This window comes from Pezoporus wallicus, unplaced genomic scaffold, assembly GCF_028554395.1.
Source record: "Pezoporus wallicus isolate ANWC-B61680 ecotype Strahan unplaced genomic scaffold, APGP_CSIRO_Pwel_v1 contig_7099, whole genome shotgun sequence".
NCBI lineage: Eukaryota > Metazoa > Chordata > Aves > Psittaciformes > Psittacidae > Pezoporus > Pezoporus wallicus.
Genome location: NW_026634982.1, coordinates 732,775 through 758,959, shown reverse-complemented (window position 1 = coordinate 758,959; position 26,185 = coordinate 732,775). Strand labels below are relative to the sequence as shown.

At 34.6% G+C, this 26,185-nt stretch overlaps 1 protein-coding gene across 4 annotated transcripts in view; it reads left to right on the top strand.

Annotated features, from left to right (window-relative positions):
- Positions 1-26,185, top strand: part of PHF14 (PHD finger protein 14) — a 162,319-nt gene that overhangs the window by 34,572 nt on the left and 101,562 nt on the right. For all 4 annotated transcript variants that reach the window (XM_057404730.1, XM_057403056.1, XM_057403890.1 and 1 more), the window contains exons 7-14: positions 84-221; positions 2,071-2,217; positions 5,899-6,169; positions 6,641-6,747; positions 8,182-8,277; positions 9,805-9,900; positions 11,354-11,493; positions 19,101-19,269. In XM_057404730.1, coding sequence (XP_057260713.1) covers positions 84-221; positions 2,071-2,217; positions 5,899-6,169; positions 6,641-6,747; positions 8,182-8,277; positions 9,805-9,900; positions 11,354-11,493; positions 19,101-19,269 — 1,164 coding nt within the window. The remainder of the gene's footprint in view (positions 1-83; positions 222-2,070; positions 2,218-5,898; positions 6,170-6,640; positions 6,748-8,181; positions 8,278-9,804; positions 9,901-11,353; positions 11,494-19,100; positions 19,270-26,185) is intronic.

Below are 26,185 nucleotides of genomic sequence, written 5' to 3'. Positions count from 1 at the left end.
TTTATATAAGATGTAAATTGTTAAATATTAGACAAAATGTGCCTGAAATACTTACTGTGGTATTTTCCACCCTTCTGTAAAAGGAATGCAGTTTTTGCGAAGATCCTCGTTTTGCCAGAACTGGTGTGTGCATTAGTTGTGATGCTGGGATGTGCAGAGCTTATTTCCATGTGACCTGCGCTCAGAAGGAAGGCCTCCTCTCAGAAGCAGCAGCAGAAGAGGTACCTATGGAAAGGATAGAGTAAAAAAGTTATATCAAAAGCTTGTGAAGGCAACCTGTTGTTGTGCCTTTGTTGCTCACTAACCATGAGCAAAGCTTTTGTAAATTGGCACCAAGTTATAGGCTGAGTTAACAGGACAGTCCAGGGAGGGCTCTTTGCTCACCAGGTTATCCAACTCTGAGCAACTTTTGAAATGGTCTGGAAAAAGGGATAGAGAAAGTTAACGTGGAAGTTCACTTAATAGGCTATCAGTCGATATAGATGTGAATTCTATAGATGTGAAATTCTTGAATTTCACCTATTTTGACGTACTTACCCACCTGTTTATGTAGTACAGTAATTTCAGTTTCATACCAAATAGGACTGTCTTCAGAAATTAACTACATTGCTAATGCCATTTTTTCATGCATGTTTTTCAATGTTCTTCAAACTGCAGTACAGGTATATGGCTTTCCTTGTGGTAACATTAATCTTAGCAATCAGAATGAAATGCAAACATTTATTACCTACTGATTGACTTCTAACACCTGTTCTTACCAGTTTTCTCCCTGTAATACCATTAAAGCGATTCAGATTTGAAGCTCCTACTTCCAAATTCATTTTTATGGTATAAGTACTTTCAGGTTGACAAATTTCATCCTGATATGTGTCATTTGAATTAAGTCTGTTGTGTTCATAGCTGCACAATTTTAACTTCTTGTTGCCTTAGGAAGTACCACAGGTAGCAAACAAAACAAACATTACTTGTGCTATTGACACTGACACTTTTGTTTCTGAAAACAGTGGACCGTGAAGTGGTTCTTAAAGGATTCACAAAGTACTTCCTTCTGTGAGACTGAGAATAGGAAGATAGCACAATTACCTCATTGTTGGTCCTGATAAATTATGTACAATGTTGATTCTTCAAATACTCTATGTGAATTTCTTCTAGGCATATGCATCACTTGCCTTTCCACCTTAGTATTTTGTTCCGTGTTTTGGTTACATGTTTTCAATGAAGGCTTCACACTGTCTTATTTTAACATGCTGCTAATTTTTGGAAGTTGTCACACTGAAAATCTAAATCAAAATACGTTTGTAGGGAAAGCCTGTATGGGTTTCATTGGTTCATGTGTTATATATGGAGTAACGGAAAATATAATAAGCATTATTTATTAATATTTTATTACTTTATGAAGACCGCTTTTTCTTCTTAGTTTGTAGATTTATGATGACATTTTTACACTTTGAAAATATACTGTCAATGAAATACACCTCTCAAACCACAGTTACTTGTGGCTCAGATAGTTCAAGTCTGCTTGCAAGGTTTACAGGTGCTACAAGTTATTACAAGCTTACAGCCATGATAATGTGCAGATCTGATGGAGAATGAAGAAATAGAGAAAACTTCTGAAAGATAATAAATCATGTGGGAGTATAGCCATGAAAAACGTTTGGAAATTGTTTGAGAAACCCAAATGTATTGCCTTTGTGTTCTGCAGAATTGTTAACCTCTTGTAAGTTAACAGTGCATGTTACATGTTAAAGGGATTTGTACTTAGGAATTTTTTTGCCTTTTTTTTTTCTGGGAATGAGAAAATAGTAGAGAGACTGAACAGTAGATAGTTAAATAGTTAATGGATTTAAAAACGTTTAGAGTTGCACAATGAAAACAGTAAAAAACCACTTTATATGGTAAATTACATTAACATGATAAAATTGATTTAGAAAGATGTGTATTAGTTGTTTTTAAAACTGTGTCTGTTTGAATGTGTGAACTGACTGCCAGAATGTTTATGCTTTAAGAGACTTTTAGCAATGTATGTCTTACTTTATTTTTGTTCCTTCCCCTTTGTTTTCTCTGAAACAGGATATAGCTGACCCTTTTTTTGCTTATTGTAAACAGCATGCGGACAGGTTAGACAGGAAATGGAAGCGGAAGAACTACTTGGCATTACAATCTTACTGTAAAATGTCCTTGCAGGAAAGAGAAAAACAGCTCTCGCCGGAAGCTCAGGTATTGTACTCATGACACAGGTGCAGCTGTGTTAATCATCCATGTTAAACAAAAAAGAAACAAAGAGGATGGGACATTTTTATTGTAGTAGGAAATAAAATCTGAAATATGTTGATAATGCTTGGTCATTTAACAAAGCAGTAAATGATTTGTATGTTTTGGTCTCTAAGAACAAGTCTCAATAAAATAATTATCAAAAAGGGGTATCTATACTTGTCTGAATTGAAAAATCTTGTTTTGGTTGATTTTTGTGGCAAAAAACTGGTAATGACATTTTCATTGTAGTTCATAGATTTTCTTTAACATTCTCAAGGTTCTTGAGACAAAAAGACAGCCAGACAAAAATTACACATATTTCTGTATCCAAGTTCAATAAAAATCCACTTTTTTTCCTTAGTAATATCTTGAATTTGGCAGAAGAGTTTAGCTTGCCTAAAGTTTTTTCTTGTTAGATATTTGTTGACTTTTTGTAGGCCTAAGTAGAATTCTGTGTGCTGGGTTTTTTCATAGTAAAGATTTACCAAGAAAAAATTATGGTAGAGAAACTGAGTCTGTGCTGCTGAGTGGAAGTTAACCGAAAATCTTAGGCAATGGCTGTATTCCTGTCTAGTGGCAGATCCACATAAAAGTGTTAGCTACTACATAAGCTCAACTGATAAATGTCCTCTTGTTGTAAACATTTAAATCCTTCTGGTGGAATTTGTGCACTTTCATGTGTTTTAATGTGTGTATTTCTGATTCTGAGGAATTTCTGGCACACTTTGCTTTCACTGCTTAGGCTGAACTGCATTCTGTGGAAAAAATTATAGATGGGTAGAAAAGCAGCTTGCTACTCGAGTGAATCCTGACTAATTTGTTGTAGAAAGTAGCAGATGCTGCATATAATGAAAGGGAGTTAAGAGAGAGAAATAACTGTTGCGTTTTGTTTTGTTTCCTTTTTTTCTTTTTTTTTCTTTATCCTTGAAGGGGGAAGGGTAGCGTAGTGATCAGAAAATAATTCTTCATATAATCAAATTTTTAATTTAAAAAAATCATACCTTTTCTGCCTAGTTCTCCAAAGATCCTTGAGCAGAAGGGAATATTAATTTAAAATGACCTGTGCAGGTGAGAGAATGAATGCGAGCAAACTATTGTAGAAGAATTTTGGATAAAGTATTTCTGTGGGGTATTGAGCTTTGTGTAGCTTGATTTAAAACTGGTTACATAATTTTTTGCTGAAGACACCACCTCTCAATTAGGTGAAATGCACCAATGTAGTAGAGACATCACAATAATAAAAATATTACCCAGCGTAATGGTAAGTGCTGGTTGTGCAAAATCAATTTGAATCCAACAGGGTTTATTAGCTCTGTTTTCAGGCGTTTGTTATATGGCACTGAGAATGATGATAAGTTCCCAGCCTTTTCCCTCTTTCCTCCTCTTTTCCTCCAGATATAGCCACTGCAGGTTTTTTAATCTAACTAACTTGGATTAAATATTTTGAAACTGAAAGTTTAGTATTGTGTGTGTGCATGAGTTTACATGGATGGAAACAAATTGGATGCCTGATAAGTCCATTTCCATGTCCAGTTGTATGTATGGGATTATATGAAGTAATTGTCTTTGAGTGGTTTCTGTGCCTTTTTGGAAATGTAGAGCTGTAAGGGGTACTTATTTACTAAAAATGTCGGACTGGGGAGTACACACAAAGTATGTAGAAATTCACCCTGACCATACGTTGTCTACATGAGGAAATTAATATCCCACCAATAAATTCAGCCATCTTTGCTAAATAAAGATTTTGTCTGAGAAATAAGAATTGAGACAGCTTAGTCTGGAGAAGAACAGTAAGAAGTAAATATATATATATTTATATATATTCATACATATATATATTTAGATTGATGGCTTGGCTTTGTGAGTGAAGATTTGGGAACGGCTTTAACCACGCTTACTACAAGCTGTCGGCTCTTCCTATAATTGTGAAGCAGAATTCGCCAAGTGTTGGATTGTTCACCCACTAATAATATTTAGATAATATATATGTATATACACGTATACAGTGTGTGTGTGTGTATGTGCATGTATATGCAAAAGCTCACTTCTGGGATAGACTGTAGGTTTAAGTAAGGTTTGCGAACATTGAGTTAACATAGGCAAGTACGCAGTTTTACAAGTAATATATCTGGTATTTTGAAAGTGGAGTTCTGAGGTACAGTTTTGAAGGAGAAAAAAAAAAAGAGTATTTGGTACTTTGTAGCCCAGGCAGGAATAACTGAGCCAATGATATCGCAAGTCATGTGGCCTGAAAAGAAAGTAAATCCCTCTAAAGAGTATAATATACAAAACTACGTAGGGCTGTTGATTGTTGGAAGATGTTCTATCTTGAAATACATTATGTCCTTGAGTAAAGCATGTACTTGAAAATAGCTTAAATCCAAGTAACTTGAGTTCAGTATTCCATTTAGACATTAGTCACTTTAATCTGTCCTCTATTTCTGGAGTAAGGCTCTGTATGACAACTTAAATGACCGCAAGGATTTCAGAACTGAGCATGTATTGAGTAAAGAAGTGCCTTAGCTAAGGAAGCTATAAACCATCCTTGTCCCTTCCAGTGGCAAATGAAATGAGATGGTGGCTGTAGGTGGGTCTGTTGCTTGCTGTTGTGGGTCAAAGAAAAAAAGCCCTTGGGGTCAGAGCTGGCCTGCAAGCCACATTTGCCATGTTTCTTGGTCCTTAATGTTCAAGACCTACTAAGGTAACATGTGTCAAACTGTCTGTGGTATTATGTTCACGATTCTGTTTGTAATCAGAAATGTGGCTTAACCATAGCATGTATATACACACACTTTTTAGTGTTTGTCTCGGGAGTATCTCATACCATATGGTCAAGCAGTCAGATTAGTTTAGTTTCTTCTTTCTGCAGGCAAGAAAACAACTTCTAACTGATAGTCAGCTGGAGTTTTGCCTCTGAAGGCTTGTATGTTGATGTCATTTTCTGCCAGAATTGCCACTGCATAGAGTTCCCACAAGACAGTGTTTTCCAGCTGTCAGTAACAACTTGATCTTCTGTGGTGGATCTCCCAGATGGTCACAAATATACAGATGTCATCAGCAATATAGATTGTGAGCTGCTTTTGCCTACTTCACTTCTGTTTGGTCTGTGGTTTTGGCACATTATAATCAACTAGTTTAACATTTATAATGAGATATGGCATTGAGAAAGGAGTTCCTACAAAAGGATGTCAAATAGGGCAGAAATGCCCTTCTTCAGCTTTTATTGCTCACATAGATACCAATTTAAAGTGTATCTAAATGTGGTTTTGATAGGTCAGCCAAGGCTTTTCCCTGTAGCGAGTTTTCACAGTCCCATCAAATTATCATTATTAGATGGGATTGTCTGAAAGCCAGCAGTCATTTGTGTTACTTTCATTGGTGGGAAAATCTCATCAAGAAACCTGTGTCTAGCTCCAAAACCTCTCGAAAGAATAATTTTATTTGTACATGCATTTTGAAGTAAAGTCTAATGTCTGTCAGTGGCTGTTTCTTGAAACATACAGTTCTGGAATGAAAATGGCATTGATTAGATTTTGTGGCTTTTAAAATGAAAATAAAATGCAGATGTGATCCAAAATGTTACAATTCAAAAGCAGTTTTGAATTGTTTCCTTATGTTTTTAATTTATGGAATTCTTTATTGCAGGCGCGCATCAATGCCAGGCTACAGCAGTATCGTGCCAAAGCAGAGCTGGCCCGCACTACCAGGCCTCAGGCCTGGGTGCCCAGGGAGAAACTACCACGACCACTTACTAGCAGTGCTTCAGCTATACGTAAGCTTATGCGCAAAGCCGAATTAATGGGAATTAGCACAGACATTTTTCCAGTTGATACTTCAGATACTAGTTCCAGTGTTGATGGAAGAAGAAAACATAAACAACCAGCTCTCACTGCTGATTTTGTGAATTACTACCTTGGTAAGAATGAAAATTTTGTATTTTCCTCACTGAAGAATAATCACTTTGCTGTATTTGTACTGTACTAATTCATTGCTTTTTTTCCTTCTATTTCCTTGTTGTTAATAGGTTAATATGAATTATTACTTCCATTTTAGGTTAGGTAAATTATTGCGTAGTATCTCTACACAAAGTTATTTTTTAAAAAAGACATTTAGGAAAAGAAGAGAATCTTTCAAATGTAAACAGGAGGCTGAACTGTTTTTGCGAAGAAAGGAGTGGAAGCTTAGTTACCTTTTGGAATAATTTAAATAACACTATGAAGCAAAATGTTATGACTGTTCATTCTACTCAGTCTGTGTAACTACAGGCTGTAGTTTTGTGTTTTTGTGTTGTTACAGTTTCATGTTTTTCATTGCTTCACTTTCTTTAGTACTTAAAACTTGAAAATATATCTAAGGATAGGAAATAATTCAGTTTTCTTTTAAATAGAGAGAAATATGCGCATGATTCAAATCCAGGAGAATATGGCTGAACAGAAGAATATCAAGGATAAATTAGAAAATGAGCAAGAAAAGCTTCATGTGGAGTATAATAAGGTGAAGAAAAAGGGATTATAAACCATTATACTGTTTTAATATTGCTGTTGTTAACTTCGGCATTTTGCTTTCCAGACAAAGTGACTTTAGAAAGAAAGATACAAACTATGCTTTCTTTGAAAGTAGTACTTTAAAATATGATCTTCTTGTAAAAATATTCTGTGGTCCTTACCTCCTATACAAGTAGAATCAATTTCTTAAAGTGTCACATGTTGGCTGGGTACAAGTTCTTTTAACTGACCCCACTGAGAGCTGCAGTAATAAACTGTGCATGGACAGACAGATCTTTCTCATGAGTGAACTGTATCTTAAGGCACTTCTTGTTTTCATTCTTTGTATGCATTTCATTTGAGACTTTTGAGACAACAGAGATTGATTTGTTTTGCTTATGTGTAGTTATAGGTTATTTTTGAACCTGCTCAGTTCTCTGCTTGATAAGTGGGAATCCTGGATTGTCAAGAGTGCTGTTCATTTATTTACGTCAACTCCAACTTATGCTATATTTAATGACTTGGATATTTTTGCAGGCTGAAATAATTCACACAACCATCATGTCCTCTGCGTGTTTTGCTTAAGTATACGCATTGCTCCCCCAAAATGTTGCTAATATATTTTTTTATTAACTCGTCATAATCGTTAAAAAGGCATTTTGTGTTTTCATTGAATTTTTACTAAATGATTATCTGTTTATTTTAATCTTTGAATATTTTGAAATAGAACATAGAAACACTGTATCTGACAGATGATATGCTGCTGTTCTTGCTCAATTCAGCAACCTACTGAGTGATGGTTAGTGATGACAGAAAATAGTATTTCTGTTAATTGTTAAACTGTTGAGTGTGTGTTTTAAGTGAGAATACACTGAGATGAAGCAGCAGGTCCTTGTGAACTGCCCAATGATGATAAAGGGGAAGGAGATCATGCATGAGACTTTTAGCTAACTTAACAGGTTGTATATGCTGGATGGTAACTAAAAGTTGCTTCCAGAAGTAAAAAAGGGTTCTGCTTGAACCCTTCTATGAATTATATCTCTTTCTGTGAGAGTTAGTGTTCCTTGGTATGTATATATAGAGAGAGCTGGAATTCAGTTATACGGTTGCTTGTTACAATCTTGCTGCTCAAGTAATATGGGCAACACGTACAAGATGTTGCTGTATTTTAGGTTTGCTTTCTAATCGACTTTATGAAACCTAATTTTCATGCTGAAATGCTCCAGATCTTTACAAAACAGGTGGCTGTCCAGGTTTTCATCTTAGTTCTTTCAAATCGCTGAAAGATTGCGCTGGTCTCAGCTATGCTGAAATGAGTTCCATTGTTTTTTTAATCCCACAATAAAGTAATGCACCCCAGATAAGTAAGAGGTTGAATAAATTTTATTAAATAACTCCTAATGGTATTTCATTTCTGTTGATATTTTTTCCTTTAATTTTTCAGCTGTGTGAGTCCTTGGAAGAGCTACAAAATATGAATGGAAAACTGCGAAATGAAGGGCAAGGCATTTGGGCACTGCTGGGTAGAATTGTTGGACAGGTTGGTGTTTAGGATTTTTTTTTTCCATCCCTCTTTATAGTTCATACACAGACCTGGTTTTCTAAGAATAGCTCTTTTTGTTTCTGTCTGTCACATCTATGGCCATATAAATTGATTTGATCAGGCTTTAGTTCGGGGATGATGTTTCCCAATTGAAATATCTGGACTTCTGCAAACCACCTACTGGGGACCTGTAGCTTAATTTTGTTGTTGTAAAAGCGATCTTGTTTGCAGAATTCTTTCATTTGGTATAACTGATTGATCTGTCATTTGTGATGAACCTTGATGTGAAGCATCAGTTAATCCTACCATTTTTGTCTATACATTGTCTTTAGTTATTGCAGGCTTCAAATGATAACTTTTAATGGCTTTTATAAGATACAAATCTTTAAAACTTTAGTGTGTGTATGGTGGTTTTTACATGAATAGAGCGGAATATTTTTATGATGACTATAAATATCCAGGGGACAATGTGGATTACTTCCTGTTGTCAGCAGTTATCTTTGTTCTCATTGATGTGGGGAAAAAAAATATAGATTCTTGCAGTATTTTGGTATGTTTTATTTCAAAATTATTAAATGGACATTTTAGATATCAGATATTAAAATTATTTCCAATTATGATTTTAAGGAAGATTGAAGAAGCTTTTCATTGTGGAAACGCAGGTATATAATTAGGTCACAGTTTTGTCATGCCCTTTGGTACTGCCTAATTTGTGCTGCTCTTGAGAAAATGAAGCTTACCCTTTCTTTATGCAGTCGTAAGGTATGCTAGCTTATTCTAGTTCTGTTCACGCTCCTGGCTTTTCTACTTGTGAAGAAGGATTCTCACATAACATATCTCTTGAGTCAAGATTATTTTTTCCCTCCTTTTTAAGATGGCTTTGAGAAAGTATTCAGAAATATATCCTGCTGCAAATGTTACTAAATTAAAAAAAAAAAAGTTGAATAGGATTCATTTACACAGCTTGCATGACATTTTTTTTCCAGTTGGTTGAACAGATGCAGACCCACGGGGCTGCTGAGAAATGACTTTGATAGATGGTTGCTGTCTGAGAAGCTAGTATACTGCAGATTAGTAGAAGCCCAAAGAGAATCTCGTCTGCTTTGTGTAGGGCTTGGTCCAATAAGATAATTTTTCTCATTAACCTATCGAGCACCAGGGTAGCAAGGATGTTGGGGAAAATAAACTGCCTCAGTATTCTTCTGTCATTTCATGAATTTGCCTTTGTTTGTTTCAGCTTCCCAGTAAAATGCATCCTTGTCCATCAGTCTATTTAAATCTTGAATTAAAAATTTAAAAGCTAGTATTTCAGTGTGGGTTTTATTTATTGAATTGAGAAAATAAGTATATTACTTTATATTTCAAAATCATATTGAGGTAAACATCTGTAGTTCCTCTTGTCTGTAAAACAGCTAGCTAAGGAATTTCCTACTCATAATTTGATTCTTATTCTTTGTGAACTGAGATTGTATTCTTTTAAAAGTCTCAGGACTCATGCGTACTGCATTTGTTCAAATCCAACAGAAACTGAACATACCGGCAATTTTACGTGCTCCTAAGGAAAGGAAACCAAGTAAAAAGGAAGGAGGAACACAAAAGTCATCTACACTTCCAGCCGTACTTTATAGGCAAGTAACAAAGTCTTGACAGAATAGGTACAATATCTAGTCAGTCATAGTTTCACAAAAGTGCTGAGAAAATTGTTTGCTGCGGTTTATATTAACAGAATGCATCAGTGGTCTGTATGTTTTACTTATTTCTGAAGGCTAAGTTGAAGAGTAGTCAGATCTTCACCTTAGCACACAGCAGTAAGGTCTGCATGTTTTTTTTTTTTCTGATATGACAGCAGCGCTTTAAGGACAAAGGAACTTTACAGCTGGGTCCTTTGTTTCTGTTGATGTGAAAACTTACAATTGGTCATCTTGTCTTTTGAATGCAATCATCTGTGTTGATTTTGCAGACAGTGCTCTTGAGATTTAGTCACAGTGGCTGGGTGCATAAAACACCTGTCATATTAGTAGTTTTACTTTTTACTCATGGGTTGTGACATACTCTGAGATATCTTATGGTTTAAATTTCCCTACTTGTATTTCTAGTATTTCCCACGAAAATGTATTCACTTGTTCTATTATTGTTCCCCCTTTTCTCCTCTCCTATAAGTTGTGAAGCTACTGACTGCGTTTTAAGTAAGCCTGACAGTGGAACATATGCTAGGATCCCAGAGCATGACTGTGCAAAGGATACATGTGATCTTGGATCTTCTTTTGCCACCAGTTGAGAAGTGTCATAGTCTGTTGCTTATCAAGAGGGCAGCAGTCAGACCTTCACCCACAGATACAGTGGGCAGTATCTTGCCCAGCTAGCAGGCTAAATAAAGAAAATGGGTTTACCTGAGGAAAAATTAGTTCTAGTGCTGTGAGAGGTGGAAATCCTGAGAACATGGCAATGGGCTGAGGATTTGGCAATTTAGCTGTATACATAACCAAATTATAGGAGTCATGCTTTACTAGTTCTGTTTTGTTCAAATCCAGTCATTTAGTTCCTCCCATTTTATAATGGAATCAATGAACACCTGATCTTTTGGAAATAAGTAAAATTTCAAAGCCAGTAAAATAATAATAATGATGATAATAAAAAGGAAATGTTATTTCTCATGAGTTGATGCATTGCCCAGCATAATAGCAGCACAGGCCTATTTCAGGGTGCTTGCATAAAATAAGTATATGATTGCTAAGACTGGTAATAGGAGCATAATTTGCTATTTGGATGGCACAGGTAGTATTTTTTCCCTTTGCCATTTGGTACATTTTGTTGAAGTATCACATGATTACTTGCTGGTTAGAAGTCCTCAAAAAATCAGATTGAAAGTCATTTTCTTGATAAGTTAACTATATTAGGTGCTTTTTATGCTTTCCTGTACATAGGTAGAAGCTTCTTAAAAAGTAATTATGCGCTTAATTGGTGCATTAAAATTGAAGTTGCCACGTTTGTATTGAAACTGGGGACTGTGCTGGGATGTATCATTTATACTTTATGATATCAAATGTAATTATTATGCTTTTCTGCTGCCTACATTAAAAGTTGTGGAATTTGCAAGAAGAATCATGATCAACACCTACTGCTGCTGTGTGATACTTGTAAACTCCATTATCATCTTGGTTGCCTGGATCCACCTCTTACAAGAATGCCAAGGAAAACCAAGAACAGTTACTGGTAAGAATGCAGTTGATGATAGTTTTGTTATCTCTGTACTTAAAGTAGGACATAAATGTGAATATATTTGCAGTTCCTATTTGCAAATCTATTTATATATATAGACATTGCTATAATGCAGTTCGAACTGAGTCATTTTATTTTCACGTTATTAGCAGTCATATTTCAAGGTAAAAAAAAGTTGTAAAGATTTTTCTCATTACTAGCCACTGGAGAAACAGATTTTAGCTTTAATTTTCTTAGGTTTTGAATTCATTTGTGATTATTAATGCTGCTATATAGTAATGGTAGAAAACTATAGGCTGCTTTCAGGAAATAAAAGACTTGGTCTTCCGTTTATCTTAGGATGCAGATATGCAATTCTCCGTTCAGATCTTTGAGATAATACCCGTAAAAAATACCACTTGTAAGTAGTAGATCAGTTTATTGCAATATGGGGAATCGGCTGGGTTTACTTCTGTCTTATGACTCAAATCTGCAATGTCAGTAGCGTATGTATAACTGTCCTTGCTGCAGTTACATTTCTATGAACTAAAAATTTTATTTTGTGCCAGTGGAGCAGAACATAAGCTAAGTAGTACAATAGAGAACTGGTAACACGGTAGAGGTGCTGATTTCCAAACTACAATGAAACTAGTGTGTTGCTGTATTGTGTTATCATTCTTTATGTTTCTAAACTGCTCTGAAAGCAGTTATTTAGAAACAGTTTTTGTTTGGCAAGAAGTTCGTGTACAGCATCTCTAGGAATCACCATCATCTTGTCTGAACATTAATGTAACAAATCAGAATGGTATAAGAATTAATTCTAAAATGCAGTAAAACCTTTTTTTATCAGGAAAACTTCTATATTTTTCTTTGTAAGTTTTTTTTTATTTATTTTATTTTAAACTTCCATAAAACATTTACTTAAGTCATCTTTCTGTGTAGTTTTACTGATTGTGAGCAGGGTAAGATGGCAGGTACATGAAACGGGAGGTCTGTCATTTTATTATATTTTAACATAACAAAAGCTGGATTTACCCAAATAAATTTTAAATTATAAAGGAAATCTCAATAGAGATCACAATCACTAATACTTTTCTGAATTTAATTTTCCTTTAATGACTTAGTGCGGTCTGTGATTTTGGACTTTTCATTATTTAAAGGGAATTCTGAGCTCTTTGGTTAAATTTGTGACATGGAGACATTTTTTTAAACCCTTTTTTAGGAGCTTCTGAGTTTGCCAGGAGGTTCTTGATTTTTTTTTTTTCCTTTTTCCATTTTTTTTTTTTTTTTGTTCTGCCTTTTAACCAAGTTGAAAAGGTTCACAAAAAGCTATCAGTCCAAAAGATGTTAAGACTACAATTCTCAGTAGGTGTTAAAGCCAGAATAGGTCAGGTTAGGTAGTAAAACTCTTTCATTTCAAAGCTGTAACTTATCTTTGTTACGAATTTCATGCTTCAGTTATACCTCAGATCACAAACTTGACTTTTACTTTTAATTAGCTGAAGCATATTCTGAAATGTGAGATTATAGCAGTCAAATTGGGCTGTATTGATTGCATTCTTTTCATCATTGAGCATGCCTTTATACATTCTTTTCAGGATCAGTAGAGAGCATATAGAATGGTCCCTTAATCCGAGTTTGATTTCAGCAGGTTTTCCCCCCCCCCCCCCGCTGTTTTGAATACAATTTTAATCTTTTGATTAACCTGTGAAGAAAAGTGCAGGTTTTTTTTTTTTTATATGGTGCCTGTGTACTTTTCAGATATTTGTATAGGATATAATGTGAACTTATGCAAAAAAGATAAAGTGTGAAAATGGGTATAGTGGGAAATGCCTCGAAATGTTAGGCAGGTTGAAGGACTTTGAATACAGTGGTTAAAAGTTTTGCCTTTAGTCATCTTTTAAAATAGTATGCAGGAAGCAGTTAAAAATAAATGTTTGTTAATTTTTACTTTCTATTTTATTATCACTGATAATGATTTACTCACAGTTGCTAACTTGAACCTTTGCAAAAATTTTGATGGTTAGAGTCATATACTTGATCAATACATATTTATTTAAACATAAGGTAGTTTAGTTAAACATTAGGTAGCATGAATTTATTTCATAGGCTTCATATTTTATACTGTGTTTGACCATGTCAAATGATGCAGCTTATATGTATGATGCCACATAACCTTATTGGTTATTTACTCTTTTTGTCCATTTCATACTCGGCATTTAATAGAAATGTAATTTACAGTATACAGAAAAGGATTTTGAAATTGTTTAACTAAATCCACTATTACATGTAATGGTAAGGGGAAAAGAAAATATATCTTTTTTATAATTAAAACCTAATTTGTTAAAGCACAAATTGTAATTAGTTATCTGAATGTTTCTAAACATTCAAAGGAGGTAATAATTTTAGTCTTCATGAAATCCTAGTAGGAGTTTAGACCTAGTGAGCACCAGTGTCTCACAGCTTATTAGAAATGGGTTTCAAGCATTTAATACCAAGAATTTTCCCTGTTCAGGGACCTGACAGTTTTCTCCAAGGTAACATTTATACATATGGAATATTTTAGAAAGAAATTTTTTGTAACATACTAAGTTCAAAGTCTGCCCTCATTTCAGATGGATTTATTTTGAGAGGAAGAGCATAACAACTATTTTGCATAATAAAACATGAAAGCATTAATTTCTGTCTTTTTTGATGTGGTGCCTTCAAAGTAGACCAGCAACTCTAATCATAAAATAAAATGGCGTGGCATACTTCTATTTAAAAATTTGGAAATTTTTCATTTCTTAGAAAACCTGTTGATTAAACACTAGAATATTATTTTGATTCACATTATCATAAAATTAAGTCGTCTTGTTCTGACAGCTGTGTACTCTTACACTCCTGCCTATTCTGGATGGACTGGGAACTGTGTACTTTCCTGATAGAGAATGATCTGAACTGATACATAAAAATGCACAAGTGTTGCCAGACAATACAATGAATCAAAGTCTGGTTATAAAGTATCAACATTTTCAGTAAGAAAATACAACACAGACTAGCTCTGTTGAAATGAGATTGGTGAAAAACAGTGATGATTGCAAGTAACATAAAAAATGCTGGAGATGGAGATGAACCAAACAAGGATTAGTGATCAAATCGGGCTCGGTGGGTTTTAATTTTGTTCTGGAAGGCTAGGTTATTTTAGTGGTAACTTTGCGGTAGGGGGTATTGGCTGTAGTACAGAGTGAGCTGTGGAGTTCATGACCAGTAGACCCATGAACACAAGATATATGTCAGTATCTGGACATTCATTCATATTCCTGACCCTGTTCATTCAGTATTGATCTAGCACATCTTGATTGTTTTTGCATCCTAATTCATTGAATGATGATACAAAGTTCTTAATTTTTATACCCGTGTGAGTGCAGTATAATGTTGTGTATAACATCACTTCTTACGTGTTTGTCACTTGTCTTAATTAGGTTGTTGCAAACAGCAAATTTTCCGTACCTTGACTGTCTGAAAAATGCTCTTTGAAGCTCTTGGATGAACCATTTTTGGTTCATATACACTGTCTTTTATCTCCAGAATAAGAGCAGTCTTCCTTTTTCCACTTCCAGTACGTCATTCAACATGTGTGATCTATGCAAATTCCAGATCATAGGTGTCGTCTGAAAACTATAATCCATGTTTCTGAAGTTCATAGTGCTTTATTTCTTTGTAAACAGTGCAAGAAGTGATTTATCACAGAGGTTGTCTGAGATCTGTTGCCTCCTAATTAAAACCAACTCAAACTCTAATACAGTTTTCGTTTTTATATACTGAGGGCAGGACTGTTTTCTGGAAGCACTGTAGTGGTGTTCACTTAGCACAGAAGACTTAAATTGGCTCCTTTCACAGTAAGCAGCGTGCACAAGGTGCTGGTTTCTTCTAAATCTTCTTCCGGCCTAATGCCCAGTTGTGATTATAAGAATGACTTTCTTGTTCAGACTGCGTCCTTTGTATTTTCATCACATAAGGCGTTCTGAAACTATGTATCATAACACAGCTAAGGCAGTCTTAATTCGTCTATAAAGTGATATTGGAGTAAAAGCTCAATTTTTCCTAATTTTTGTAGTGTTACCTTTTCAATAAAATATTTTCATATGATTTTATCTGTTTTTTTCATATAGCAAAGATGTTATTTGCTTTGTCATTAAAATTTCAAAAATGAAAACAGATTTGTGTTACGTTTACCAGTATGTTGTTGGCTTTGAGCCCTGTTTGTGAGTTTTTCAAATTGGTGACCTTTCATTTATAAAGGAATTGTGTTCAGTGTTTCCTCAGCTTTTCTCATTTATCATTTCACAAATTTCCAAGTGCCAGGCCCATCAGTTAAAGTGCATTTAGATTTCTTTTTTTTTTGTGTGTAAACCTAGAGGATAAGGAAACATCATAATGTTACTGTTTTAACTAAATTTTGGGGGAAGTAACAGGGTTTTCTTTCTACGTTTTTTGTTGCCACCCTACTAAAAAGCACCCCATCTCCAAATTGTCCCTCCATCCTTGTTTTCTCAGGGTTGTAGATACTCACATTTTCACACTGTAAAATTCCAGGCATCATTCTGTTAATTTCTGGAGCTTTTTATATACAGAAAGAACAATTTGGTCCTTGAGTGCTTTCTAAAGTGCCATTGTAGGTTCACACATATTTTGAAGCTGCCTGTGCTCAAGAATTTATCCACCACCAGACAGCACAGAAACATTTGCATTGTGCAGTTACAAAAAAACAGTTTCAGTGTTAGCCTGGACCATTAATAATTTTTGAAAATCGATAATGTATGTTCCTTGTCACTTGCTATTCTTGTCATTTCCTAGTGAGTTGAAAACATCCATTTGTTTTGTGAGATGGGAAGGTATCTGGTACCATTGATTCTTGTATCAGGTCAGATTGAAAACACAACAAAACTGTGCATGCAACTGCTTTTCTTCTGTAGGTAGTTGGTGCTTTATCAAAGACTTTCTGTATGATTAAAAGGCTTCAAATAATGACTGAGATTTCTTGATGGATCAAGCATTTCCAGTAATTTTTAGTAATAGGCATATTTTAGCAGTAGGCGTATCATTGCCTATAGCTGGTTTTCTCTAAATATAGATAAGTCAAATCCAGACTAAAAGCAAAACAAAACCTTTGTACAGAAGTTGAATCTTTGGCTCCATTTCTTCTGTTATTTTGCATGTGCTGAATGGCAATACTTGCTAATTTAGAGGCAGTAGAAGACTGTTGGAGTAGTTGGAAAGGTGACCTGTTGTCATAGGTTCTCTATTCACTGACTGTCCTTGAAGAGGTGAAATTAAATGAGCATGACTTTAGCATAGCCAAAAGGAAGGGGAGTCATATGACTGCTTTCTATGAATATATTAGGATTAAACAGCGGAATGGGAAGAGAGTTCTTTAAAATCAAGAACCATGTTGAAATAAACCATAATAGGAGCTGAAAGTTAGGAGATTGTTTCCAAGTCAGAGGCGTGTGTGTCTGTAATAGCTTTTCTGTGGGCCCTATGGGAGCTAACAGCCAAAGCACTTTATAGTTGAAGCTTGACTGCTTTGTAATAGGGTTGATAAGATGTGGTTGCCTGTAATAGTAGAGGCTATTCCAATAAATCAAGAGGTTGCTTGTAAGTTCATGTTTATAACTTAGCTTTTTTTCCTTCACCTTCAGTGTATATGTGAAGTTTTGTTCTGTGATTCATAACCTGTCCCTCCCCTCCCCCGTACTATGATTTTTGCAGCTCTCTTGTTGTAGCTTTAGCTTTTTTTCTAATTTGGATTGCTGAGACACTTGCACCACCTGTTTCAGAACAAGCTCGGTCATAACAATGAAATTTCAAGAACTTGCATGCAGTACCTCATCTGTTGGTAGAGATGTTTCTGTCATCTTTGCTAACATCAAAGTTAAAATACATTATTTATGTTTAAATAGGGTCTTAATGAAACTCAGGTACTTTACGTGTCTGCATAGTAATTTTCTGTACAACTGTCTGAACTTAGGTAGCAGAAAAACAATATATTTCCCTTTTAAATAGCATAGAGCTAAAGAACATGAATTATTTAATCTAAAGCTTCTCTCTCCTGCCGCATCATTGAAGAACCTTTCTCCATAAAATCTTACAATAATAGTAGTTTGGTCTGTGTACTTTTGTTTATTTATTGAAGTGCTTTGTATATATGCAGATGAAGTTACTTTGTGTGTGTAGATGCACACAAATTTATGTAAACATATAAGAAGTAGCATTTTGTAACAGTGATTATATCTTGTATTTTTCTATTGATTTTCCGTGCTGGTGTCCTGAAGAGGCCTAGAAATGTTAACAGGTACTGTAGCCACAGCAAACAGAGATTTGTAAAGAGGAGGAAGAATATAGAGTATTACACACTTGTATGCTGGCCAGAGACTGTTTGCAGAGTACAAAAAACCGCATGAACTGACTTCCTTGTGTTTTGACTACTACTAAAGTCTCCATACTTACATGAGGGAGGGGAGACACTGTTATCTTTTGTGCAAAGTACTTCTGTTTTTCTGGACCAGCAAATACTGTTAGCACTAGCATGTGTCCTATGTCCTGTGGTCTCAAGTGCTTTAGAGGTAAGAAGTGGTTAATCTTCATGACATTATAATGTAGCCACAATTACCTTAATTTTGCATACAGAAAAACCAAGTGGGAAAAGTGTTGATTTAACCGTGGTTACACTGGTAATTTGCCCAATCCAAGATTAGATTGGCCCCATATCCTCTATTTTTGCTTGGCAGCTACTGCTCTTCGTCTAGGTGACCATAATGACTGCTGTTGTCTTCTGGTACAGTCAGGACAGATCTGAGATTATACTGCTTGTATTACTTTGAAAGAATTAGAAAACACAGAAAGTTGATGGAGTTCATATTGTGTTATTTTAGTATGTGTATCCCTGTTAATGCAGTAAATAGCAGAACACAATGTTGATTCCATACTTTCTTGAATTGGAAATGTAATGTGAGAAGGAATTAAAAAATTGGCAGTTCTCAGTGGATATAATTTTTAAAGTTTTCATTAACATATTTTAGTTACCATCTGCATTTTTATTTAACATTCACGTTTATGACTTTGCATAAGATGTTTTTTTTTTCCTGCAAATAAGGACAGAACTTGATGAATTCCATCTTGGTAATTCTGTCATGGAGCTTGTTTTTAGTATCTGTTCACTTTTGAAGTTCTGATTGTGCTTTTGTACTTTTTCAGAAACTCGGTAGGCCTGTTCTTCAATTCAGTGTTCAAAGTTTGCTTAATAGGTGTCTCCAGCTTCTGTATCTTTGTGTCTTTTTTTTTTTTTTCAGATTTAACCCTACTCCCTTAGAAAATATATAATAAAACTGGTTTTTGTAGCAGACATATCTTCTAAATCACTAGCACTAGAGTGCGCTCATCAGAATGAATTCAGGAGTGTGTAATGGTCAAGATTAAATTGCAGCAGCAGTGACAGTAATGAATATATTTGAGCGACGTCTTTAGGTGTCCATTGGGATTCTTAACTTTTGAATTTATTTTAAGCCAAAACACTTCAATATGTTTCTTTTTCTGCTTTTATGACTGCAGTTTTAAATAGGAAATCTTCCACTTTTCAGGCAGTGCTCAGAGTGTGACCAGGCAGGTAGCAGTGACATGGAGGCAGATATCGCCATGGAAACCTTACCAGATGGGACCAAAAGATCAAGGAGGCAGATTAAAGAACCAGTGAAATTTGTTCCTCAGGATGTGCCACCAGAACCGAAGAAAATCCCAATCAGAAACACGGTAAATGATGGTTGAGTTGTTTTTTTGCAGCTCATATTCATAATAATGTTGTCTTAAGATGACTTACAATTTAGACTTTTTTTAATTCCCTTTCTTTTGTTTAATGATTTATTACTTGTGTTAAGTGTATAGTTTTGCTAAAGTAAAAAGCTGGGAAATGTGGTACTGAACTGAAGCTTTTCCCTTCTTTTCCTTTTACCTGGGTCACAAAGTCCTCTCAATTGCAGAAAAAGAAAATTCAGTTTGTACTTAAGCTTAGCCTTTACAGCTGTTCTTCACCATAGTAGTAAGGACACTTTGTTCTTGTATGCTGAGATATAAATATATCAAATCGCCCGTTAACAGCTGTAAAGTAATCAGTCATTTCCTTATGTACAGGCAACCTACTGACAGACTGCGCATTTTGTGAGTGTCACAAGACCCTTTTATTTCTATTTGTTTAACTTCCTTATCTTATTGTATGTTTTCTCAAATTTTCCTGGTGGATAGTTTTCAGAGAACAGAAGCTTTCATTTGCTGATGAAATATTTAGCATCTTCATTTAATTGTAGAATTTTTTTATTAATCATTGTGTTCTAATCCCTATAGTTTTGCTCTCCTACTTGCTCATTTTGATGTGTCATGTGTCATGTCACCTATGAAATGTACATTAAGGTATCAAGGGCTTTTAGGTCCAGTTTAGGGAATGAGCAGTGTTCCCATGACCCTTTGAACATGAGTAGTAATTGTGTATAAACTGATGGTTTATCTTTCAATATATTTCTTGGTATTTGGAAATACCTAAAACCTTCTCACATTAGGCTAGACATGCTTTTTCTCTCATGCAGAACAACTTTATTTTCTTTGCAGAGCTTTCCAGACTTTTTATCCTTGTACTAGCAGATACCATACTTATCTGAGTAGACTAAGATTAACCAAGTATTTTCCTGACCTAACCTTAAATGTTTGGTTTTGTTACATTTCAATATATTTTAACTGTTTGGGCCACAGCTTTGATTTACCTAGTGGCTTCCTTTTCCTGGTCTGTTGCTAAGAAGAACTCAAGTGACTCAAGCCAAACTGATTAATTTAGTTCAAATTACTAGGTTTGCAAAGTTTTGTGAATAATTGAGAACCTCTGTGTAGTGGAGAAAAGTTTTTTCCTTTCGTCTTGTCAGTGAGGGAAAGTTCCTTTCTTTCCAGTATGTAAGAGCACATAGGTTCTTAAAGCTGTCTGGGTAGGTTGCACCAACTGTTGGCATATTGTTATTCACACAGACAGAAGAATCTAGTGTTCCTGCTTACTGAACCTTTTGCATTTCTCCCCATTTAATTCTTTGTCTCCTCTCTTCCTGTACTAAGGTAGTAGTATGAAGGATGGGGATTCATGATCTTGGGATTTAAGAGAACTAGAAGTATTACAGGAAAGACATATAGTAGTAGTAGACAAAAGAGTGATATAAGGCATTGTACAGAAATCCATAGGAAAATATGTTTGTTTTGTTCTAAGGCCCATGTAATAACTGCTAGGCTGCTTCTGTGCTAAATGGAGGGAGGTCTGATTGCACTGAAGTGTTCCCCTCATGCAGTGACACTGTGATGTGCTACACTAATTCTGTGTTGGTGATTCTGCACCTTGTGTTTTAAAGAGTATTTCTACACACATTGTGGTATGTAATATAAATACTATATTTATTTTGAGTGGAGTAGTATGTTGGCATGGTTTAGCATTACACTGGGGAAAAAATTACTGCTACCAGTCTTAAGAAAGACTTTGTTCCTCTCCTTGAGTTTTTAGGCTTAGTTCTCGTCAGTGTTTTTTTTGCTTTTTACAACATGCAGACTTTCAGAGTAACATCTTTGCAGCCCTGAGAGCAGAGCTTCTCTGTCAGAGTTATTATTCCCACTTTCACAGCTTCCCCATGGCTGACAGATTGTTGGGTTGTTTGTTTTTTTTTTGTTTTGTTTTCTGTTGTGTGGTTTTTTGGTGTTTTGTTTTTTGGTTGTTTTTTTTTTTTTCAAATTCCTGTCTTCTACTTAACTATGAAGACACCTGCTGGATTTCTTTCTCTGAACAATGCTGAATTCCTTTATTTCAACTCTTTCATGCTTTTGGGGCATTTAGGCTGTATGACAATATTAAGATAGCACACCTCTGAAGACTTACCAGATACTTCCTGGCAGTATGGGATTCCCCCTCACCTTTGTTATGAACCCTGAAAGTTGGTGTTAGTTTTTGTTACATGTTTGTTTTGGTTTGCCTTCTTTATAAAGAGAATACTTTTAAATTTCTTAGGTCTGGGGCTCTCTGAATATTTGAGAGGAAAAGACCTGACCTTTGAAAAACTTCTCATATGAAGTAGAGTCTGACTCAACTATGTGGTGCTTTTCAACAGATTATTTGTTCTGTGCTTTGTGTCCTCACTGCTCAAATACTTCTAAATAGTTTAGGGAATTAAAAATGAAAAATTTGAAAATATATATATAAATATATAAAATATATTTAATATATAAAGAGATAATTTATATAAATTCTAATAGTATTTTTATATAAATATATATAAAATATATATAAAGTATATACTTCATAGTCTTCTCAGAGTACTTTGTATCTCTGGGCATGTTTTATACAGTCTAGTTTGTGTGAGCAGCCTTGCTAACAGTTATAATCAACAAGTGCAATTATAAGGCTGAATTGTGTGTCTGTTGCTCTTAAGGGATTTCCATTTGTTTTTCATACAATTATCTTGAATTGATATAATTGAGAGAATGTTTTTTTGTGACACACCTTAAGAGAATAGAAGGTGTCTTACATTTTTGGATTTCGTTGTTATGGTTTGTCATTACTTTGTTGACAGAAATTGTGTGTAAGCCCCAATATTTTTATAAAGTTGCATTAGGTGTTATACTGATGAAAAAAATAGCTGGAATTTGTAAGAAATTTTATACAAATGTATAGGATTAAGCTTATATGCTAACTATATATATATATATATGCAAAAAAAGTTAAATTGTATTTTCAGACTTGATATTTTTTTATCAGCTTGTCCTTCAGCTCCTGTTTGGTAACACTGATTCCAGAGATGATAAAGGTACCTCCTTTAATGAAGAAAATGCTTTTTCCTTATGCAGAGTATTTTTTTTTTCTAATTCCTGTCTCCTTGTACAATGAAGAGTTAAAGACTCTTTTAAAAGTATTCATAATTTTACCGTTACTTCTCATCCAATTTAAGGTTGTGTACCTAAGTCCTGCAGAATTGTATATTTTATTATTCTTCAAAGCTGCTGAATTCATTGATGATGTGGATTTTCTCTTCAGGGTTAAATATTTTTTCAAGAAAATTGTGGGGTTTTTTTTTCCTTCTTTAAATGTAACCTTAGAATTTGTTTTGCATTACTGCAAAAAAAAAATGATATCTAATTTTAACTTACGCAACGTGTACTGTTTCTCTCTTTCTTTTCCCTTATGAACTTAACAGTTTTTTCCAGGTTTTTCTTGTCTTAAGTCTCTTAAGTATATAGCCTTATATCTGTGTCAGGATAGTTTTAGCAGAGATTCAGAGTAGGATGCTCTGCATTATTTTGCATGAGGTACCTTTTCTTCATACCTTCAATTCTGCTTGTGCAAAAAGCACGGATCATCATTAATTAATGGCTGGGAAGGACTGAGGTATATTTATATTCCAACTCATTGAAAGGAAGGTGAGACTGTTTAATGAAAACACAAGTTTTCTCTTGAGACTGTGTTGCTCAGATCTTAATTCAGCCTAATGTCACATCAGAACAATGATAGCCAGCGACCTGTGGCAACTGGAGTACCCAAGTGTTCACAGCTTTTGCGTGGTGTTAGAGACTCGGCTTCCTTCTGTAATTTGGAAGTGTGAGAGAAGTGAGACTAAAGCAGGTTATTCAGTCAGGACGCTGCTTCTCCCTTACATTTATCTACATAAATTGTGTGTCAAGGCATTATTTTGCATCCTAATGCTGTATAGGTTTTCAAAATTACCTTGTGAGTGCTCTGTAGTATGTCCATCCCCTTAGCTTTCAAAAACGTCAGAGGATATTTATATGAAGATCAGCCCTTTCAAAGAAAAAAGGAAGACAGAGTCCAGCCATTTGGATTGCATTGTTTTGGAGAGAACACCTGTCATATTGTATATAAAAAATATAACTAAAATTTACAGGAAGACCTTTCTGATTTTAAACTTCCAAAGACAGGCCATGTTAGAGAATATACCAAAGTGCACAAGCATAGATTTAAACATGGCAGAATTATACTCTGAGTCAATGTCTATACAAATTATAAATAAATGTAAATAGACAAGGCATTAGCCTTTAAACTTGAGCCTCTTGTATAAGGACTGTATTTGTGGGCAGAGTTTAATTCATCATTTATGCTTATACACTTTAAGCAATGCATAACTCCTTAAACTAGCTTTATTGAAAATCTCTGATCTTTATAATTCCAATTTCATACTTGTATAAGCTTCACAAATTATTTCTGCCTCTAGTTGACTTCATAGAAATTAATAGCTAATAGAAATCAATAGCTGATCTGCATAAACCAGAAGTCTGTAAACATATTTCCTTAAAATCTGAAAACGTTTTTAAACATCTTTGCAGAACTGTACGGTTTTTCATATTGGATATTTTTATTATAAAGATTAAGTGTACAATGGTTTGTTTATTTGGAAAAAATCTCTAAAGAGATATGGATAGTGCTGTAGAGCAGTAAGTTGAGTGTTTAATGTGTTTCGTCTGCTCAACTATGTATGTTCAGTTTTTCAGAGATGATCCATGTATACAAAACCAGCTTTTAACAAATTGCCAACTTTTATTCTTGAATAAAAACGAATACACAGGTTTTGCTAAAATAATTTTGTTAGTCTGATGTTATATTTTTGCAAAATAAGTGTTCCGCTTTTATCCCTTGAAAAAAAAATTAAGTATATTTCAGTGACTTGACTTTAAAAGTCCTTGAAGTATGTTTTACCTACTGTACGTGCTGTCTGGAAGCATAGTGGAGTTTCTGTGAGAAATGTCACATACATGCGCATCTTCCTGAGCCATATTGCTCAGCTGTAAGAGGTGGTAGGGAATGCTTTCTCCTGTAATTCTGTTGTATCTGTTGAAGTAAAGTACTGTTTGTGTTGTTTGAATGGTCCATCCTCCAACAAATGCTGTCACATGCTGGTACTCTTATTATGCCATGTTTTCTTTTGTTTGGAAATTCCATTTCTGGTTCCTTTTTACTGAGTAGGAAAGTATCTACCTTGTGTTGTAAAGGTGAAAAAGGCTTTTTTGTAAAGGCGTTTTGGGAACTGAATGGTGTGTTGAGGGATTTAAATAAAACCTTCTGATCTTTCAATATCAGACTTATTTTCGTTATCTAAAACCTGAAAACCTAATAGCTTTTTTCTGTAATTGCATTGTGTACAGTCCAAATAAACAGTAATTTTTCTGTTTAGCAGTAAAAAGTCTGTGTTTGGGGGAAGAAGTTATTAGCCAACACTATGCTGTTCATTCTTCGGAACATGGAAGAAAACAATTCTGTGCCGGAGGGGCTGTAGTCTAAGTAGATTAGTTTTTAAAAAATAATGATAAAAGAAAAATACTGACAAAGCACCTACAAAGTGTTTTTAGTGCAGGGAGTGGTTGTGTATACTGCTTTTGTTTTACAAATAAATACTTATTTAGAATAGATGACCATTTCTTGCTTTTGTTTCAGATAGGAAAAGATAGCAAAGGGGGTGATGTATTTTTTTTTCTTACCAAGTATATTAAAAGATAAACAGGATTCTTATCTTGTATTTAACTGAAGCATTTCCACCAAAGTGGTTTCCAGACATCTATTGTGTAACTTAATTATGTGATGTCATTGATACAAGTTTTGAATAACAGATGGCTGCAGGAGGAAAACATAACAGCAATTCCAATTTGAATGTAAGTATCACTGCTTCATAAAAACATAAATAATTTTAAAGCACTTTATGTATATTTATCAGTCGTCATTTTAGTTAACATCGTCAATGATTTATGAACTCATTTAAATAGGACTTCTAAATAAGTACCTGAAAGACCTTTCAAATCAGTGATCTGATAGTAGGGTGTTTGACTTACTCAACTTTAAAGAAATTGCTGTCAGCTGAACATGACTGCTGTAGAAAAAATCAATCAGGAGTTACACAGCTTTCTGAAATGTAATGTTATCATTATAAAGAACATTATAAAATACCTGGGTTTTTTGCTTCATCACTGAATGTAAAAGCTTAGCTGAGTCTGTAATGTGTCAGTACAGACATAAAAACTAAATCAATCAGCTTGCCAAATACATGGATGCGTGATAGTATAGGACTCGTTTGGCTTGAGGTCAAATTTAGAAAGCAGGGAAGTAGGATACATTCATACAGCTTTTCCACAGTGCTCGAAGCTGATGAAGTATATCAGAGCTTTGCGGTTTTTTTTTGTTTCTTTTTGTTTGTTTGTGGATCATTTTGTTTGTTTGATTTCTTTTTTAAGAAAGTGGAAGAAAACCCATAGATGAAAGGTCACTTCTTTTTGATGTAGCAAAGGCATGAAGAGATGGACATGTTACAAATGGTATTCTGATGGCATAAATGTCAATACATAAGTTAACTAATGTGTCTATCTCTTCTGCAAATAGTATATTAAGTTCAGTTTTCCAGAAGAGAATCACTTACTTTAGCCACATCTGCAGACTGACTTTTTCTGGCCTTGTTGCCCTCCTGCTTCTGTTTCAGTTCTCCAAATGTGTGTGCTTTGGAATAAATTAAGGGTAAAAAACCTAGATCCTGCCAGTTCTTGAATTCTGTTATATGCTTACAAGTCTCAGAAATGGTAGTTTCAAGTTAATTGCCACATTCAGTGGTAGTATACCTTGATGGCAGGAATGTTGCAAAATTTTTACTTTTCTAGA